Source organism: Misgurnus anguillicaudatus, chromosome 4 (genome assembly GCF_027580225.2).
Source record: "Misgurnus anguillicaudatus chromosome 4, ASM2758022v2, whole genome shotgun sequence".
Taxonomy (NCBI): Eukaryota; Metazoa; Chordata; class Actinopteri; order Cypriniformes; family Cobitidae; genus Misgurnus; species Misgurnus anguillicaudatus.
In genome coordinates this window covers 10,798,354-10,818,016 of record NC_073340.2, presented here as the reverse complement: position 1 = coordinate 10,818,016, position 19,663 = coordinate 10,798,354, and the positions used below count along the sequence as shown (strand labels likewise).

Genomic DNA, 19,663 nt, shown 5'->3' with positions numbered 1-19,663 from the left:
TTACCAATTTCTTGTACAAGTTACCCACTGCTGAACACATTAGGGTGGTTTCCCGGACAGGGGTTAGTTTAAGCCAGGACTAGGCCTTAGTTTAATTACGAAATATAACTAGTTTTAACAAACATGCACATACTAAAAACATTACTTTGTGCATTTTGAGGCAAAACAAAGGGTACTGATGTATTTTAAGATATGTTAGTGAAAGATGTTTTCAGTTTGGACACCTCTTACATTTATTTTAGTCTAGGACTAGTCTAATCCCTGTCCGGGAAACCGCCCCATTGTGGCACAACTTATTCAAAACCTTGTTTTTAGCAGGCAAGTTTAACACTATAAAGTAACAAAAATAACCACAATTCTTTATTTCTTCATAGTAGCCTAGGTAAATATTATTAACCACTTTGGGTGTTCATATTATTTTGCCAACCCCCTATATATTAAAACAAAACCAACATCAATTTGCTCAAGTGGTTATTTAAAATGAGTATGTCCTTAAATGTCACCATGTAAATATTTCACAAACATTACAGTATGTTTTTCGATTATTAAAAATACATTTACATTTTATACACTTAAGTATTTTGTGCCATAAATGTTTGTTTAGGTTAAGGTTTAGGCTAGACGAATATAAGCCTTTCAAAAACATACCAGTGTATATTTCATCCCTAAAACATGAAAATTAACAAGTTTTGTTTTTTGAAATCATTCAGCAAATTCTCTTTATTCCCCTCTTTATTATAACCCCCAATTTTGGCAAGCAACACAACTATACATTTCTAAAACACTTTTTTTGGTTCACACATAAAGCGTGTTCAGAGATCTTTTATTACATGCCCATAAACCCATAAGCCAGTGGCTCATGGTCAGGATAGCAGCATCTTTCATCTAGTCAGATATATATACACAGTTACACACAAAGTGAGACAACACAAGACACCTTACACTGTAAACATCTAATACATGTGAAATACAAAAAGAAAAGAAACCAATTGCAATAATAAAGATACTCTCAAGTCTTGATTGGTTCTTTTTTTGAGATTTACGATAACCTGTGTTCTCTCTGTAACCAATAACTTACCACGATAAATGTAGTATTATTATAACGTGCTATTGAACTAGTGAAATATAGTACAACGGTACCACACTTTGGCTATTGGAACTACAGAGAAAATAAATGAATCTACTAAATCATGATTTTCAATAATAATAACAATAATAATTTGATATGAACAAACTGTATAGTAAGTAACCTGATGCAAAATTGCTGACACTGATTACTAATATTGATTTTTAAGCTAATATTCTTGCACAATGTTTAGTAATTGTTTCAACATCCCCTAGAATGGGAGGGCACGTGTGAGGATGTGTAATTATATACTGTTTCATTCAGAACGAATCCCGTTTCTTATAAGAGAGGTCAACTGGCCCAGCATCTATGACTCTATGCTCAGCTCTTTCTGCCTGCCAATAAGATGATGAGTTCTTACTTCCTCCCTGAGAGAATTGCGCAAGTTCCTCTAATCTATGTGTGTCGGTTTAAAGAGACCAGCCATGAGCAACTGTGCAAATATTCCTGAAAAAAGAATATAGAAATGAGAAAAACTAATGTAAACTGAGTGTCAGAAGAATCAGTCCATATCTCCTCCGTTTATCAGCGTATTTCAGCTCACACAATCCTGCCTTAGGTAAACCGTGGAGCACCGTGGGTAGCAAGTGGCCTCTGCTTCCAACAGCATTACTGGGAAAATGTTTCGTCTCTTAGCAACACGCAGGAGCTATCCTGGTTCTCCACACGACGTTTAGGACCCAGCAAAGCTTTAAAGAAAAAAAAACATACAGTCATTTATAATTTCTTGCATTAGTAACTCAAAGGCAGTATAACTTTCAAATATTTTTAACTAAGGGTGTCAATTTAACATATTAAGTATGATTATTAAAAAGGACTTTGAACATAGAAAAGGAAATATTCTCATCTGAGAAAGTAACAATGCACATCATGTATTTGTGTAGCCAAAACACCCAATGTATCTCACAGAGCAAAACTTGCTGAGAGTAACCAGCATGAAAAGAAATGAGTTGAAAATGTGTTCTTGCGATGGGTCTCCGAATGCAAAAAATACATTTATCTTTACATTTTAAAATGGTCTGCATGGGCCATTCCACCGAATGGGTGCCATCTCTGTCCCCAGAATATTGTGACCCGCCTGTAAACACCCAGCTTAAGCAATTTTTTTGCCATTTGACTAAAGTCACTTACTACAAAAAGTCATCCTACATAATGTATTGAAGAATCTGTGAAAATATAACCTTGATATCCTTAATAGTGACTGATTAAGGTCATGTCAGAGAATGAATCATAGTGAAATTATTATCTGAAATCAAACTTTGATGCTTCTTATCCCTGGATTATGAAACTTCATCCTGTATTTCACAGACAGGGACACATTTTTATATAAATGCAAGTAAAATAGCAGTAGGAGTCATGACATAAGGAATAAAATCACCTTTGACATGTAAGAGGTCGCACCAAAAAGCTTGGTAGCAGTAAATACATCCTGCAAGTTTATGTAATCATTCTCCAGAAACGTATGACACAAAATCAATGTCACCAAAGTGTGTTGTCGTTTATGAGGGAAATTCAAGCTTCCCAAAGAACCCAGCATTATGGAAACTATGGATATAGTTTTTTTATCAGGGGTAGCAGTGGAATGGGGATGTTGAAATGAGGTGGTCCCAACCGGGTCACGAGTCGCAGGCGGTAAGTAAAACGGCATCAAATGTCTGTGCTTTGCTGGCAATCCTCACATAAGTGCATATAATGTAAACCACATGAACATGTAGTGAATCATAAGTTATCCAGAGATAGTAGGATAATGTTTTGTGTGTGTTGCTTGCCAAGCCTAAGAAAGTAGCGGTTCAGCTGATCTGTATTTTATAATCTGATAAAACTAAAGCCTCTTTGGACATATGAAGGGTTGAATACTACTCTATATAGACAGTTTCATCTGACGTACGTGCATTGCCGCGGTTGGGCGTCTGGTCGGAACTTAAGGCTGTTTCTCAATTCCAAGAACGCAAAGAACGGACTTGCGTTCTCGTGGAGATCGGTCTTGCCAGGCGACCTTGGAAGAACGAACTCAGGTCGCGAGAACACAGAACACACTTGTGAGAATTGAGATGTGTGTGATCTTCCTGTTGGTCACCTGACCTCCGCCATTATTTTTGCCGCAATGACTTCTGGGGCGTTAAGCGTTTTCAGCGCGCAAGTCTGCACTCGATGCATCCTCAATATCAAGAACACATCCGGGTATTTTCATGCGTCCTATGTACTTGCATTCTTGAAAATTGGAATTGAACTTCGACGGTTAATGATGACATAGAGGGAGAACACAAGCCCTGCGTTCCAGTTCGTTTTTTTATGACCTTCCCTCGCTAACTTCCCTCAGTCTCGTTCACTGGGATGTACGTCATTGCTTACGTTGTACAAGTGCCCACTACTGCTGAAACACTTGAAGTAGGTTCAAATGGATCGCCCTAAGCCCTTGATCACATGGAAAGTGGAGACCGCCCCCTCCATGTGCAAAGCGCGAGTTGTCGAAGTGACATCACAATCGTGATGCATTGTGGGATATGGAGCTGCCTGAAGTGTACATATGAAGTAGACTGGCTCCCTCTGTCAAAATCGAGGGAGCGAGGGTCTGTCCATACAAACTTCCCTCATCCACTTGACAAAGTGGAACGCACTTCAAAATGGCGACAGGGATTCCCCCGAGGGGAAGTGTTGGGGGAAGTTCGCGAGTGCGTGTCTAAAACTGGAGTGGAACGCACCCAAGGAAGCAAGATCGCTGAAGAACCCATATTGAAAAACAGCCTAACTTCCGGTTTCTGTTTGCAAACACGGTTTCCCATTAAAAAAAAGGAATATTCTACATCAGATTTTCAAAAAAAGTTGCATCAGCCAAATCTTCTGAGGGACACTGGAAGTAAAAGTAATCATTTTTTTCTGTATATTATATGCTATTGTAACTATAACCGAGAGCATCAGTCTTAACATGCTCTCCTCTTATCTATTTTATTTCTTAGATGTTACTTTATCAATACAAATTTTTGGTAAATACCTAATGCTACAGTTAGCACATATACAGTGCAGCTTTATTTCATGCTTAATCTATGCTAAAATCTCCAAATGCATCCATTCTCCATTAAGAAACCAAGTAAATATAAAATAGTTACCTGAGATTATTCAAAATGGGTATTTTGGCCAATGAAATGTGTGTGTTATTAGATTCATTATTGTATACATATTTTTTACAACATGCAAATGAAACCGATTCGGTGGAATGGCTCACCTCTCATCTGTGACACGAATCAGCCAGACATCAGGCTGCATGTGTACATAAATTAACAAATTAGAAACACAGCTGTAATACACAGACAAAATGCAAAACATCTCATGTGTGAATGGTACACAGTCTTGCATTCAAAAATGATAAATATACAAATGATTGACGTCTCTTTTTGTCCATTCCTGTGGTTTAACATGTCTACAAAAATAACATCATATCTTTAAACAATATTCATTTAGGGCTTATCTCTGCAAATTAAATACATTTTGAAAAAACCTTTCATCAGCAGCAATGCTTTTAACACAAACTTTGAACATGCTTAATGCACATTGTGTACTGGATGGTGCACATAACATACCACTTTTATGTTTCATTGATTTGGATCTTCTTGGTGAATTTGGATTCTGTATAGAAAAAATAAAAACATCAAAAATGTGCATGCAGTGGATCAGCAGTCAGAAAATGCATATTAAGTCAAAAGACATTGAAAAAAAACTTGTTATTTTAGATTTTAAAGAGCTTGAAGTTAAAATAGCTTGCAGTTAACAACATTCTCTATAGCCATTTACAGGCTAGCCCTAGAGCATAATATATCATTAATAACAGTAAAACTAACTTACCAAGGGTACAGCTTGTTTCAAAGAATGTAAAAATACCTTATCTGACTTTCTCTTCTTGGCTGAAAAACACAGCATTAAAAAATGAAATGATCATTCAAAATTGGTCTCATTAAGCTGGTTGATGCATGACAGTCTTACCTTTCTTTTCTGCGCCATAAGACCAATCGTTGTCATTTACATCATCATTGTCCTCTTGATCGCTCTCTGATTTGTTTGTGTTGTTGCCACTTGCAATCCTAAATAATGGGAGACATGACGACAACAGAAACTCAAGAACTGTACAGCAAATTAAGAGTGTGAATAAAGCCAAACATGTACCACAGCTGCAGTCACATGACCAACGATGATGTCTTTAGAAAAAACCTTAACTAACCCTCTTATCTGCCTGAAGATCAATGGTATCTTTATTAAACATTTTTTGAATGCCAAGAGCTTTTCCCCAGGTTCACTGAGGAGACAGTACAGCAACGATACCTGCGGTTGGCAATGCGACTGCTGTTACGACCCATCCCGAGGCATTTCTCCAGGTGTGGAGCGAAGCGAGAAGCGGCAATACTGCGGCTGCAGTTGGGACACACGCACTCTTTGTTTTTCCACTGGTTGTACACTTGCCCAAAAATGTCTACACCAGGCTGGTCCACGATTTCTAAAAAAGACAAAGTGGAATTTTTAATACTCACACACACTCTTTTATAAGCCACACAGACTACTTTTAAGCTACTATTTTATTATTTTTTGGAAGCTTGACACTACAAATCTTCATCTGCTTTCATGCATGAATAAGTAGCATTAATTCTCTTAAACAATGACACATTATTTGGGGAATGCTTTCTTCACAGATGAAATCCCCAAATTGCTTGTAGCCACCATGTCTGCAAAAGCCTTAATGAATGTCCTCGACTAAGGATTTACATATTCGAATCAGAATTGTTGAATCTTTTCATAGTCGACCGACAGTCGAATCATCTATGTGTGTGTGCATGGGTTGGGAGGGGGTCAGACCAGGTACAGATTGATAACTTTTATTTTCTTTCACAAGCAGCACACATAAACAACTTTCTGATAAAGTGACCAAAACTGTCTTTCAAGTGATGAACGAAGACAAAACTGACGATGCATTTATATATTTTTAAGGTAAAATGTAAGGCAACATTTGTTTAATTATTCCTCATAACATTTTAAAGCCATGATCTACAGAACATCACACAAAAAACATTTTGATAACTAAACCTAAAAGTATAAGGTGATCCTGCCTTGGAAACCTCGGCTAATTCAGTGTTTTTATTTAATTTGGAGATTAAGCGCGTCAAAGCCGTCATGACAAAAAAACCGACAAATGAGAAATGACAAATAATTTGTGATTGTTACTGCAAATTATAAAAACTAAGCTTTATATACAATTCATAAAAACACTGAAATTAATGATTTTATAGACACTACGCGTTATTAGCACATAAAATACCTGCTTGCTTTCACTTTGATCATCTCCATTTACTTTAGATACAGAAACAACTGATGATATTATTTATTTCAGGAATCTCTTTTCTATCATTTGAAAGTGAACACCGACCATGATATTAAATCACAAGAAAGACGGTCGTGTCAGGCATAAATATAGGTTCGGTGCAGATATTTTCCGTTTCATCACTGAAATTTAAAGAAACGGCTTACCTGTTTTGTAGTTTAACTTTTGACAAGATAACCACAATGTTTTAAATACATTTTAAAAACTTATACCCGTCGAAAAACATCCGTTTTTTGATGAACTTCTAAATATGAGACGAAGAGCACCTAGCACGTTCGACTAAATTGCATGCGCAAGCATGGCCAGCACGCAATAGTGCAAAATCTAAAAGCAATCAAAAATGGACAGACTTAAATTATATCAGAAGTTACGTTTAAATACATTTTTTTAAATAAAATAAGGTCAGAAGTAACAAAGTGCAGAACAAATGTGCAAAATGCCTCAAGTGCACGAAAACAAAACACAAGCCAAATAGATACATCAAATAACCCAGAGTGATTTATAAATAAAATAAAATAAAGAAATTATTAAAAGAATGAAAGTATAGCCAGAATTGCCAGCTTTTTCTTTTAAATGTAGAAACAAAGAGGCAATGGTTTATTAACATAGGAGCCTCTTTATGGACGTGTAGCCCGGTCACAGGGGTTGCTGGATTTATTAACGCATTTTAAAAATATTTATTGAAAGCTGATACTTCACATTATTTGCAGAATTATAATAATTTGCTGTATATTAATATATTGAGAGAAAGCTGTTATATGTGAAATCAGATTTGTGCACAGTGCACCCATATACGGGCAAAATTAAAGGATCCTCATTTCATAACACATCTGCGACGATTCGACTGTGAGATTGGTAGTCGAATCAGGCTTCTCCTATCGATGCATCGAATCTTCGACTATTCGGGGTCACCCTTAGTTTGTATACTTAAACTTTTAACAATAGCAATGCATACTATAGTATTCTCCGATTCTTATGCGTGTCTCATCAGTAAAGCTGGTTCAGTGATTAGTAGTAAATCGTCATTTACTACCGAATTTCACAGAGAAAATCGCAAAATCGCATCATAATCATGGGAAATCGCCTCCAATATTGTATGCGATTTTCTCTGTGAAATACAGCTCTGTGTAGTAAATGCCGCTCTATCTGAAAGCAGGTAATGACGATATACTACTAATCACCGAACCGGCTTTACTAATGAAACACGCATGAGAATCGCAAGCGATTTTTTGCCCATCTCTACTATAGTATTCACATAAATTTGCTTGTAACTAGGGATGCATCGATTTGATACCTGGGAACGATATAGGGCCGATATCTTTTTCGATTAATTGGGTACCAGACTGATGGGGCCGATTCAAATCCGATACTGTGTGTCTTATATAAAAAAAACTGTAGTAGCTAGGGGTGTCACGATTCTGTCATGGTGTCATGGACTTAATGCGCGCATCTTGGACTCCTAGCATCTGAAATAAATCCAGCTGCGCTTCTCTCTGTCTCATGTGCACGAACTCTCGTATCTGTTCGAAGTCTAAACATAAACTAAAGTAGTAATCCTTACGTATTTGTTCAGTTTAATGCGTTTCATGATGCGAGCTGAGGCAAACTATCCCTTTTGTTTAAAATATAACCCGCTGCATCTCGGCTCTTTCACTCTCGCATATGTGCAGAGAGCTGCGTTTTGTCCGAAGTCAGACCACTAGGTAATCCTGTTTATGATATGCATTTCAAGGAGTTGTAGCAATACATCCCTTGTGTTTAAAATATAAATCTCTGAGAGTTTTTTTCCCTGCTTGGCAAGCCAACCGGACATGACATGGGGGCGGATGGCCACGTTCGACACTATATGCAATACAAATGATTTCTTATTCAAATTATTAGTCTAACAGGCTGTCAGGGCAGCACTGATTTGGAGACATTTACAGTACATTAAATCATTAGGATAGGTGAAGAAAAGTAACTGATCCACCATTGCAAACACAGTTTAGAACAAACAACAAGACAACAAAGTCAGGAATCAAACAAACATGCTCCACAGCTTTCTGTTCTTGGAAGAAGTAAAAGTTAAAGAAGAAAAACGATAGTGTGTGTGCAAATGCTGTCTATTTCCTTTGTATAATTGTTTAGAGTGGAGTGTCCTGTCTAAATATTTCCACGCGCATGCGCTGTCGTACGCGGACTGTACGCGCACTGTCCGCGCGGTCTCAAATTTTGGGCTGCACGCGGACGGCCCGCGCGGCCGGCCGCAGACCCTCCTGATGACGAAAATGACGTCATGTGGACGGCGCGCATACGCGGACGTCCCTAGTATACTTTCGGCTTTAGTAATAGCGTACTGAATGAAACACGTCATTTACACACACAACTATTTTCAATGTCCGATTTAAACAAGGCTCACTAAACTGTTGGATGGATGCAATACACACTATGTGGCACATAAATATGTCTTTGTGTTTTTTCATATTAGATCAAGATAATTGACCAAGAATAGCACTAGTATCCTTTTGGGATCGGCCGATACTCAGAATTCAGGTATTGAAATCGTAACAATAATGAAAGTGATATTGGTGCATCCCTATAGATTTAAAGGGATAGTTAACTTTACAAACAAAAACCAACGCACGTTCACGGAATAGTGTTTTTCTAGTGTATGATGTAGGACATAGCACACGAGACGTGGTGGCGTAGTGATACGTAAGTGCAGAAAGCAAAAGAAAGCGCCAGTCCGGAAAATAAATCTAAAACGGAGATTTGAAATAAAATGGAGGATTTCGATATAAGACAAAAAGATAGAGTTTTTTTTTTGCCTACACTTCAGCTTTTGTATCTACTCCACTATGTCTTGTACACTATAGCCCTTCTCACACAGAGATAATGGAAAATACACGGAAAATGTATCCAGGATTTGTCCGGGATCGTTTTTATTTTTGTTTCATTCACACTTACAGGACGCATGTGTGTTCACACAGAAGCCTCTCTGCCAATTTTACGGACATTTTTGGGACCAAAGTGCTGTGTGAATGAGGTTAACGTCCTACTTCACACTCTGAAAACGCACGCTCTCGTGAATTTAAATATTGATGTTTTTCTTACAAAATCACATCGATTGCCCTGAAAAGGCCTTTAAATTATTAACCACCTGAAGCTTTATGGATTACTTCTGTGAAATATACCATATTTTCCGGACTATAAGTCACAGTTTTTTCATAGTTTGGCGGGTACTGTAACTTGAAGTCAGGTGCAACTTATACGTCAAAATTACCAAGAGAAACCATTACCGTCTACAGTGGTATATTCCGCTCGATGCTGCTCCTGTATACCGTATGTAATTCAATGGATTCAGTGATGCGGAATGACTTCGGGACCTTGTTGAACTTGATCTGGCTTGTTGTGTTAATTTAGCCTATTCAGCCTCCCAGGTATGTTCAGTATGGGGCTGTTTACACTTGGAATTAAGATGTGTTTTTATCGATCGGATCACAAATGGACGAGAGAGACACATCACGTTTACAACTGGTATTTAAAGGGACACTTCACCCATTTGCATTAAGCTTTGTATTGTTAGAACCCCAGTCGTGTTTTTAAATGGTCGTGCATCATTTCCTCAGTTTCCGCTGAGACAGGAAAAATACAGATTTCAGTGTTGCACATCCTTCTTTCAATGATGTAAAAATCATAATTTTGCATCATTGAAAGCAGGAAGTCCAATATATTTGTTGAGGGGATGAGACTACAAACACTCGTTTTCTAGGTCAAATAGGCACCAAATTCGAAATGTATGTTACATTTCGACTACAAATATGACACACTTTCAATAAAGATTAATGTTTCTATGGGTGAAATGCTCCTTTAAATCCGTCTCTTTTGTCTACTTTCGACAGCTTCTGTCCTGAATACTGTGAGGGGGTGGTCTGTCGAGACGGTGGGTGAGCGGGAGTAATGATGAGCTTATATGGACGCGAACTAATATTAATGTCGAAGTCCGCTGCTTGTGTAGCAAGTAAACAGTGTTGGGCAAGTTACTGAAAATCAGTAATTAGTTACAGTTACTTCTTTTAAAAGTAATTTAATTACTCTACCAGTTACTGTATATCAAAAGTAATTAGTTACTACTATGAACAGTACTGAACAGTCAAACAATAAAATGATATGGATGGTCTATTGTGCATACTGTAAGAGCATATTTTGCTTTAGATTCAGCCTTTGAATAGTTTTGTTAGAATTTATCTTAATATGTAAGCTTAGTTTATTTATGTATATCATTTAGACAAATATTCTGTATGTTTACATTGAAAATATATAATGTGTTAAAATTGTATACTGTCTCTTTAAGAATTTGGAGACAATTGTGTCAACGTGTCATATTTTCTAATTTCATAATTTTTCTGATTCCATATTTATTTTAATAAGTCAGAAATGTCTCCGCTCTGTCCTGCTGACAGGTGCGGTGCGCGTGCAGCAGCTGACGCAAATTATGGGTCCTCCAAAGGTTAGACCATCTCATTTCAGTTCTCTTTGCGGACTTCTGAGGCTTCCACCTTGAAAGACAGAGGGCTCACCTTTTAAGGTCGCATGCTTACAAGGTGGCAGCCCTTGAATTGGGACACAGCTTGTGAAGCTTGCGGTGGGTAGTGCATTCTTTGGTCATATATTGTTTGTATATGTTTGATTTAAATGATACACAAGAATAAAGGAAGATATTTAATCAGAAAACGAAGTATGTGGATTGTTTTGTCAGACGGACACAGAGCGAGTGGATTGTTTTGTCGGATACGGAGCGAGTGAAATTAAAACTGAAACTAAATGCACACTCTCATACTATGGAGTTTTAACAGTTGTACAGTGTAGTGTGAATATTTTACAATCACGGATCTTCCATGAAGGCCGATGTAAACATCTAAGAATATATTAACATTTCTCAGATTTATTGCTTTTGTGGTAGCCTGGGTGCCAGACGATCTTAGCCCCGCCCACAACATCTTAAAAGACAGGAAGATCGGTCTGGGGTTTCTCCGTTGAGTAGCTACTATGCGAGTCCCAAAGCTGGTCGACCAATCAAATTGTGAGGGTGGGCTTTATACGATGATGGACAGATGATCAACAGTAACGTAATCAACCACGTCACCAAAGAGCGCGTGTGTTGAATCTATTTACAACGAAATGGCTGCCGCTTTAGAATTCAGATGTGTAGATTCTGACATTGAGTCTGTTCTAAAAGACAGAGCATTGATTTTAAAAGTGGAACAGAGAAACGCGATCAAGGCATTTGTTGATCGGAAAGATGTTTTTGCCGTCGTTTCGTCGGGATTCGGCAAAAGTTGGTCGCACTTATGGAGGACCAATTTAAAGAAGCAACTGAAATGGGTATCATGGCGATGCAACTCGGCATGCACGACAAGATGGATATAATTAGCGGTCGTTACCAGCTTCTTTTCGGAACCCCGGAATCGTGGCTGCTGAATAAGTGGAGGGACATGCTATGCCCCGATATTTTTCAAGCTAACGTAATGGGTATCGTCGTGGATGAAGTTCAACTAATGTACAAATGGTAAGAGATAGTACTATATGACTTAGTAAATACTTAATGTTGTGATATAAATGAAATGTTGTAAACATAGTAGGTGTTGATGTACGTTTGCTAACTCAGACTTAGTATAATCACAATGTTAGTGTCATTGTAGCGAAATAACCAGCAGTTCGGTCAGGCTGCAAAAGACGTCATTTCAACATACGTCACACACTCCGTTGCTCTGATTGGTCATAGGTCTATCCAATTGAGTGCAGAGGCATTTTTCGGTTGAGACACGCCTCATAATCATAGCCCAATAGAGCGGTATCAGACTCAAATTCTGACTAGAATTGAGTATGACAACGTCAGGCTACTTTTGTGGACTACAAATGTAAGTTGATGTCATACTGGGATTGCTTGGCAAAGATAATTTACGAACTGGATGGATTATGACTTGCGCACAATTTTTAAACAAAGGTATGTTGTCCCTTTAGATTTTTCATGTTCATTCTATACGCACTGTCAGCCATGATGAAGTTTAATGATTCATTGCACCGCCTACCACGGTCCTGCGACGTTAGATCAGAAATGTCTTGTCTGCAAGTGTTATTTTTTTCCGAAATAGAGCAACGCGAGTAACAAACTCATTTAAATTTCAGTAATTGTAATTGCGTTACTTGATTTAAAAATACTTTGTTACATGCTCGTTACTGCTAGAAGTAGTGGAATTACAGTAACGCGTTACTCCCATCACTGCAAGTAAACATGCTGCACAGTGTTTTGTACATGTATACGTTAGAGCTTTCTCTAAATTTTCAGTGCAATTGATGAAATAAGATTGCGTAACTTTCACACGCTTGCAAAATGAAACTGCGGAGATCAGCCGCTTTAGTTTTATCAATGAAAGGTGCCAGAAGTCAGAAAGGACGTACATTGTGTTTAGTACCTCAGATTAGATAAATGGGCGGAGAGAAGGCGGTCCGTGTGGCTGTTCGAACACATTCAACCGCATGTGCGTTTACACTACAAAAGCAATCTGATCCAAAGGGATTCGACTACCTCTGAATCTGGTTAAAAGTGGTCGAAAGTGGACGAGCTTGAAACCTTTTGAACACCGTTTACACCTGGCAATGGCATTATCGTCGTCCACTTGTGATCCGTGTGAAACGCATGTTAATCAGTCCTTCCAGTTTTTTTGTGATTGTTGCGGGCAAAAATCCTCGATTTTGCGGCACATTTTCTCAAAAAATGCGATGGAATATGCAGGCTATTTCTGCAATTTTTGCGAAAATTGCGGAACTTGCAAAAACTGCGGAAACTTGCAAAAGCTGCAATGATGTTCACGTCACATAATCACGTCACTTCATAACGGTCCCATGGCAATAGAGGACACGGCTGCGCTTTTGGAAAGTAAATGCAACATTTTTCAACTTTCTGCTAATATATATGTGACTTTTTGCTACGAAAATGCAGATATTATGAAATCATGCAAGCCCCGCATATCTTGTGCGCGGAAATATGTAATTAATGTGGCGAAAGTGCGTCGTATTTGGAAAAAATGCAGCCCCGCATAAATATGCGGACTTTGGCTGATTATGCAATATATCACGCGATCGCACAATCGCGTTTTTCTGGAGGGACTGGTTAATGCCAAGTTTAAACAGCCTCTATGCTACTGTGTATCGTGTAAATAACTGTTTATGTTACTTTAACATGTACGGACACCTATTCAGGCTGCTGTTCTGTGCTGTTGTTTAGTTGAATAACTTGCCTTTTCAGATTAAATGGCTGTTCTTCGGCTTGGATTTTGTGAAATCGTTTTCAAAAACGCAATGTATTGTCCAGTGCGACTTACATATGTTTTTTTCTCATCAAAACGCATTTTGACTGATGCAACTTATACACCGGAGCGACTTATAGTCCGGAAAATACAGTAGATTGACTAATTTGGGCTTCAAATCCAAAGCACCATTTTAAACCATTATAAAGATTGAAACAGCCAGGACATTTTCTAATATAACACTGACTGTGTTCGTCTAAAAAAAGATGTGTAAATCACGTGGTAATTGTTTTTTATTTAGAAACACGTCTCACCAAAGTCTTTCATACTCTCCTGGTCTGTATCATCCAAGAAAAAGTATCCCTGTTTGACAGCCCTGTGCACCTCGAAACAAAGACCCAAACAGGCATCTTCGACCAGGTCAGACAGGATCTCTTGAGCAAAGCCCTCCATTGAAGCACATAATTACATCAACACATCACTAAAATTTCTCAGTTTGCAATTACCAAACATATTAGACAGGAAAACAAATGCTGATCACAGCACAGCCGTACACACGCAGGTGAGACACACAAACATATAGGTTTATTTCCACAACCCAACTGTTGGCAAAACAGAACAGAGGAAAAAAACAAAGCCATCCTCACCTCCATCTTACTGTTGTCCATACTGGACAGAGAGACGTCCTCCATTTTCATTTGCAAAGGCTGCAGGAGAATGCACTGCTGTCTACATGCTGTAGTGCAGCAGTCACAGGCTGAGGAGAGACAGCTATAACAAGACAAACAAACAAACAACAGAGCAGGCAGGGCATGAGACAGCAAAATTTCACCATTTACACAAACAAAAAAAGACTGTTCTTTAAATAACCATGCATATAAACGTGTATGTAACGTTACTGTAATAAAAACAGCATGAATACGCCCTGACTTCGTTCTATTACGTTCAATATCACATTTTGGTCGACATTCACCAATCATCTCTGAATCACATAATAATGAAGCAAATGTAAAACTATCAATCAAAAACGAACCGTGATTTTACTGTTAACAGTTATATCTCATCTTGGTTCACAATGCAGGCTTACATACAAAGCTCGGAAACCGCTAAACTCCAGTATCTCTCCTGCATTGGTTCATAAACAAAATGTATTTTAAATTAAAACACGATTGTTGCTTTAACTGTATTATAAAGACGTCCAAAAAACGATTTTTACACGAACACAGTATTCAACACCGTACAGTGACCTAAACTAGATGTCGATGCTACACCCTTTTACGTCAGAAAATCATCGTAACCCAGATCGTGCTGTGATTTTCACCGTCGGTCTGTAACGTTATTTTGGTCGCGGTTTTCGCTTACCAGCTCTGGGATGGAGGTTGTTGGTGTTTTCGGTCCGTTCGCTGTACTTACTGAGGCTGCTCATCTGATCAAATAAATATATTTATATCTGAGGGGAATCTGCCCGCGCTTTGTCCCATTTACGTTTCGCGACTGAAATGCGGCGTTCGGAAAAAGTTCACAGAGACATTTCCTTTAAAGCGTTTCCTCACAGACAAAACCAAAGCTCCACATTCATCGCTCAATCTCTTATCCTCCGCCTGCAGACTTCCATTTCCCTTCAATCAGACCCGGTTAATCGATCCCATCAATCCATACTGGATCGCTTCAGGTACGATCCAACAGTAGAGGGAGCCAACGGGACGCTAATACTAGCAGACGCCATTAAACTAGTGCAGTCAGGCCAATGTGTGCATTTTTATTAGTGTATACTCTCTATCAATGTATACTTTTACCATTGTATACATTTTTATAAGTGTATACTGTCTACTTTTGTATGAACACTAGAAGCGCTTCTGCAATACTTCATGTAGGGGGCGCTAACGCCACGCTTCAGTTTCCGAGCCGCCCTTAAAATGAGGAAGAAGAAGCTGTAGAAGAAACAGAAACAACAGGAACGATGGAGGGGAACCGGGACGAAGCGGAAAAATGTATAAATATCGCCATCAGAGCCCTCGACGATGGCAATAAAGATAAGGCTTTTAAGTTCCTCAACAAAGCAGAGAAACTGTACCCGACCCAGAAAGCAAAGGTGTTGTTGGAAGCCTTGCTGAGGAATGATAATAATACAGCAGGGAATGGCAGAAAACGAGCTAATGGAACCGAGCCACAAACCCAAAACCGACATGAGACAGAAAAGCAGGACTCAGATTCAATTAAAGGATTTACAAAGGAGCAAGCTGAAGGTGTACAGAAAATAAAGAGGTGTAAGGATTACTACGAGGTACTGGGTAGCAGTAAAGATGCAACTGACGAGGAACTAAAAAAGGCCTACAGAAAACTGGCTTTAAAGTTCCACCCAGACAAAAATCACGCGCCTGGGGCGACCGAAGCATTCAAAAAGATTGGAAATGCTTATGCTGTGCTCAGTAACCCAGACAAGAGGAGGCAATATGATGAGTATGGTGGAAATGAACCCAGTAGCCCAAGTCAAAGCTCCCATGGAGGCTTTGATTTTCACAGAGGCTTTGAGGCTGATATTACACCTGAAGATCTCTTCAACATGTTCTTTGGAGGTGTCTTCCCCTCGCAAAATACCCATACGTTTGCCAACGGCAGAGCACAGTATAGTCACCAGACTAACCAAACCAGAGGAGAGCGAGCGGAGGAGCGGGGAGATGGAGGCTTTTCCATGTTCATTCAACTGATGCCCATCGTTGTGTTGATCTTGGTGTCTGTACTCAGTCAGCTGCTGGTGTCCACGCCACCCTACAGCCTGTACTCCAGACCATCCACAGGACAGACTGTTAGGAGACAAACAGAGAATCTGCATGTAGACTATTACGTCAACCGAGATTTTAAATCAGAGTACAAGGGCTCGGCCTTGCAAAAGATAGAGAAGAGCGTGGAGGAAGACTATGTTTCTAATGTGCGAAACAGCTGCTGGAAGGAAAGGCAGACGAAAACTGACCTGCTGTACGCCGCTAAGGTCTACAGGGATGACCGACTACGGAGGAAAGCTGAGCTCATGACCATGGAGAACTGCAAGGAGCTGGACAGATTGAACGACCTGTTTCGTGGAGGATGAACCTGAAGTTTATAGCTATTTGAGAGACAGAATAGATTTATATGTTAACGTTTCTTGTTCGATTGTTTTTTAACATGAAGATAGAAGAAAAATTCATGTTAGCTAATATTAGAGTTCTTTACCTCACCTTCCACTGGATTAGGATTTGCTGTATATAGCTCAGTTAATCAACTGGCAAAAATACTAGAGATGTGTATATGATATTATATACATGCTGTACATAACATTATGATTTTCTTATTTTTGAGTCAGGTTTTAGTTCAAAGCGCTTAAGACATGCAACGAGAAGCAGAAGGAAAGACAAATGTTTTAAAGTCATATAAATAATAATTATAATAAAAGTTTTAATTTAAAAATGTATTTAAATGAAAGAAAGGAAATACAGTGCTCGGAAAATAAATGCACGGGTGTATTTACGTTCTGGCAATTTCTTGGGCACACCTGACTTCTTCTGTATGCTGGTTTCAGCTAATACAGTACAGAATTAACCATGCCTTTAAAACTTGAATATTATTAACTTGATCCTAAAGAATTGATGATTGAATTTATTTTATAGTTCATATTTAACAAGCACATTCTCAGTCTTAGATTCTTGGCCAGTACAATCTATCAATAATGTTTTAAAGTAATTTCCAAAGAACTGAATATTTGACATGTCTTTTTTATTCAACAACTCCAATTTAATGGCATTCGGAAAAGAAAGGACTGAGAAATTTATGATTTCCTGGTTCTGGTGAGCCACAGTCATGCAAAGTTTAGCTCCAACCCTATCAAACAAACCTACATGTAATTTCCAAGTAACCATGCAGCCTTTGATTAGATTTTTCAGGTGTGTTTGATTAGGGTTAAGGTTAAACTAGGAAAGACAGTGGCCCTCCAGGACCAGAAATGCCCACCCCTGCACCAGATGGATATTTTGCTCTAGCCTAGATCCCCAGGACTACACATTTTGGATGTCTATTTCATTTAACACACCTTCAGCTCATTGTTAAAGATGGCAGGACCTGAATTGAGTGTGTCTGATCAGACAAATGTCCAAAATGTACCGTGCCATGGCTTCAGGACAGGGCTGAGGACCCCTGGTGTGCTGTTTCTTTGCATTGCAGTAGCTTGTGAATTTAAACTAAATTATATTAATAAAAATATTGTTAAAGTCACAATGAAATCAAAATTAAAAACTTTTTTTACTTAATCTGTGGGTTTCATTAATGTGCCTTCATAATCTTTAATCAAAAACGCAAATCTCCCCCTTCTCAAAACGATCTCTCTTCCGGCCACGAGCTAAGGCAATTAGGAACCAGACGATCCAATCAGTTGCAAATGGACGAATTCAAGTCATGTCCTAACTTTTTTCCCATTTCAGAAGCCGTTTCAAATGCCTTTGAATGTCCATGGTCTTTAGCCTGGGTAACACTAAAAGATCTTTTAAATCATCAGATTTTCAAAATGTGAGAAACCACAAACATGACAAATCACTGATTTGACAGTTTTGTTCTTATAGTGTGTGCAGGGTTCCCACGGGTCCTTGAAATCCTTGAAAATATACAAACATAGATACAGGTCATTGAAAGTGCTTGAATTTTATGCAACAAGTTTTCAGAAAAAAATCCATATTCCCTGTGTAGTGTTGGATAATATCATCAAAATTCTAGACTTTAAGCACACATGCTAAACTTTTCGCTTTAAATGCTTATATCTTCTGTATGCGAATGTTGATTTATACCAAAATGCTTTTTTGCATAGTTGTGTTTGACACTTGAAAACGTCTCGGGTTACGTATGTAACTGTTGTTCCCTGAGAAGGGAACGAGACGCTGCGTCTCCCTTGCCATAGTTCCTGCGTCCCTGTAACGCTGTCTTTGGCAATATTTCAGATAGCGATATACTTCTTGGCTCCCGCGTCACCCTGTCTTTGTCGTTAAGCCTCACCATTGGTCGAATTTGATATACACATTCAGACTCACTTACCCCTGGAGGCGTCCCCAAAGTGTCACCACAGTGACGCAGCGCGAGTTCCCTCGAAAGGGAACTGTAACAATATATCTTAAAAGGTAACACTTTGTAACCTTGCTCTCACTTGAAATGTTTCTCCACATTTAGTCCTTGAATTTGAGGGTATTGGACCTGGAAAGTTCTTGAAAGGTCCTTGAATTTGAAGTTAATAAGGTGTGGGAACCCTGTGTGTGGAGTGCTGCTATGTGGTCATGACCGCACACCACACACCATCAGAGTCCAACAACAAACAATTTGAGTCTCAACTGAGAACATGGAAATCTTGCAATGGCTCTCGCGGTCAAACGTGATGTCACAGGGGCATAATGTTATGTCTTTCATCAGCTCGCTTTCTGATTGGGTATCGTTTCATTCCACATGACAATCTAAGCATGTATGTAGGTCAGAAGCACGTCGGAGGCGGTCTAATCACAAAACCGGAAGTATTGAAAATGCTGAGTATTTACTATCAGAAATCCTGTTGTGTGGGGGAACCCCAAGGACAAACCGCACGTACGCTGTAGATTGTCCCGTGAAACGAAAAGATACCCAATCAGAAAGCGAGCTGATGAAAGACGAAACCACATCAACAGCAGTAATGGTGCAGCAGGCATAACCCAAAGTGAGATGAAAATCTGAGATGTAAAAAGCAGTCCATTGTATTAATACCATTTCTTTATGCCTGTTGTCCATCATGTTTGTTTACTGTGAAGTCATGTTTGACCGCAAGAGACATTGTGAGTTTTTCTGTGTTCTCAGTCATGTTTGTGGTCTCTCACATTTAAAAATCTTTTAGTGTGACCC

The 19,663-nt window shown here is 38.8% G+C and overlaps 2 protein-coding genes across 5 annotated transcripts; one reads left to right on the top strand and one right to left on the bottom strand.

Moving 5' to 3' along the window:
- Positions 1-806: 806 nt before the first annotated feature.
- Positions 807-15,400, bottom strand: atxn7l3b (ataxin 7 like 3b). 4 transcript variants are annotated; one of them, XM_073866665.1, is made up of 9 exons: positions 15,148-15,398; positions 14,428-14,553; positions 14,095-14,227; positions 5,441-5,612; positions 5,105-5,202; positions 4,967-5,025; positions 4,705-4,750; positions 4,350-4,384; positions 807-1,815 (listed from the first exon to the last, which is right to left on the bottom strand). In XM_073866665.1, the coding sequence occupies exons 2-8, from the start codon at positions 14,476-14,478 to the stop codon at positions 4,380-4,382; spliced, it is 564 nt and encodes a 187-aa protein (XP_073722766.1). In that variant the 5' UTR covers positions 14,479-14,553; positions 15,148-15,398; the 3' UTR covers positions 807-1,815; positions 4,350-4,379. The 4 variants fall into 4 exon arrangements, with proteins under 4 accessions (XP_073722766.1, XP_073722767.1, XP_073722764.1 ...); XM_073866666.1 differs by having other exon boundaries at positions 5,003-5,025; positions 15,148-15,395; XM_073866663.1 differs by lacking the exon at positions 4,350-4,384 and having other exon boundaries at positions 15,148-15,400.
- A 193-nt stretch (positions 15,401-15,593) lies between these two features.
- dnajb14 (DnaJ heat shock protein family (Hsp40) member B14) lies at positions 15,594-18,045 on the top strand. Its single transcript, XM_055176407.2, has one exon. It carries the CDS (start codon positions 15,741-15,743, stop codon positions 16,866-16,868), a length of 1,128 nt encoding a protein of 375 aa, XP_055032382.2. The 5' UTR covers positions 15,594-15,740; the 3' UTR covers positions 16,869-18,045.
- The last annotated feature ends 1,618 nt before the right edge of the window (positions 18,046-19,663 follow it).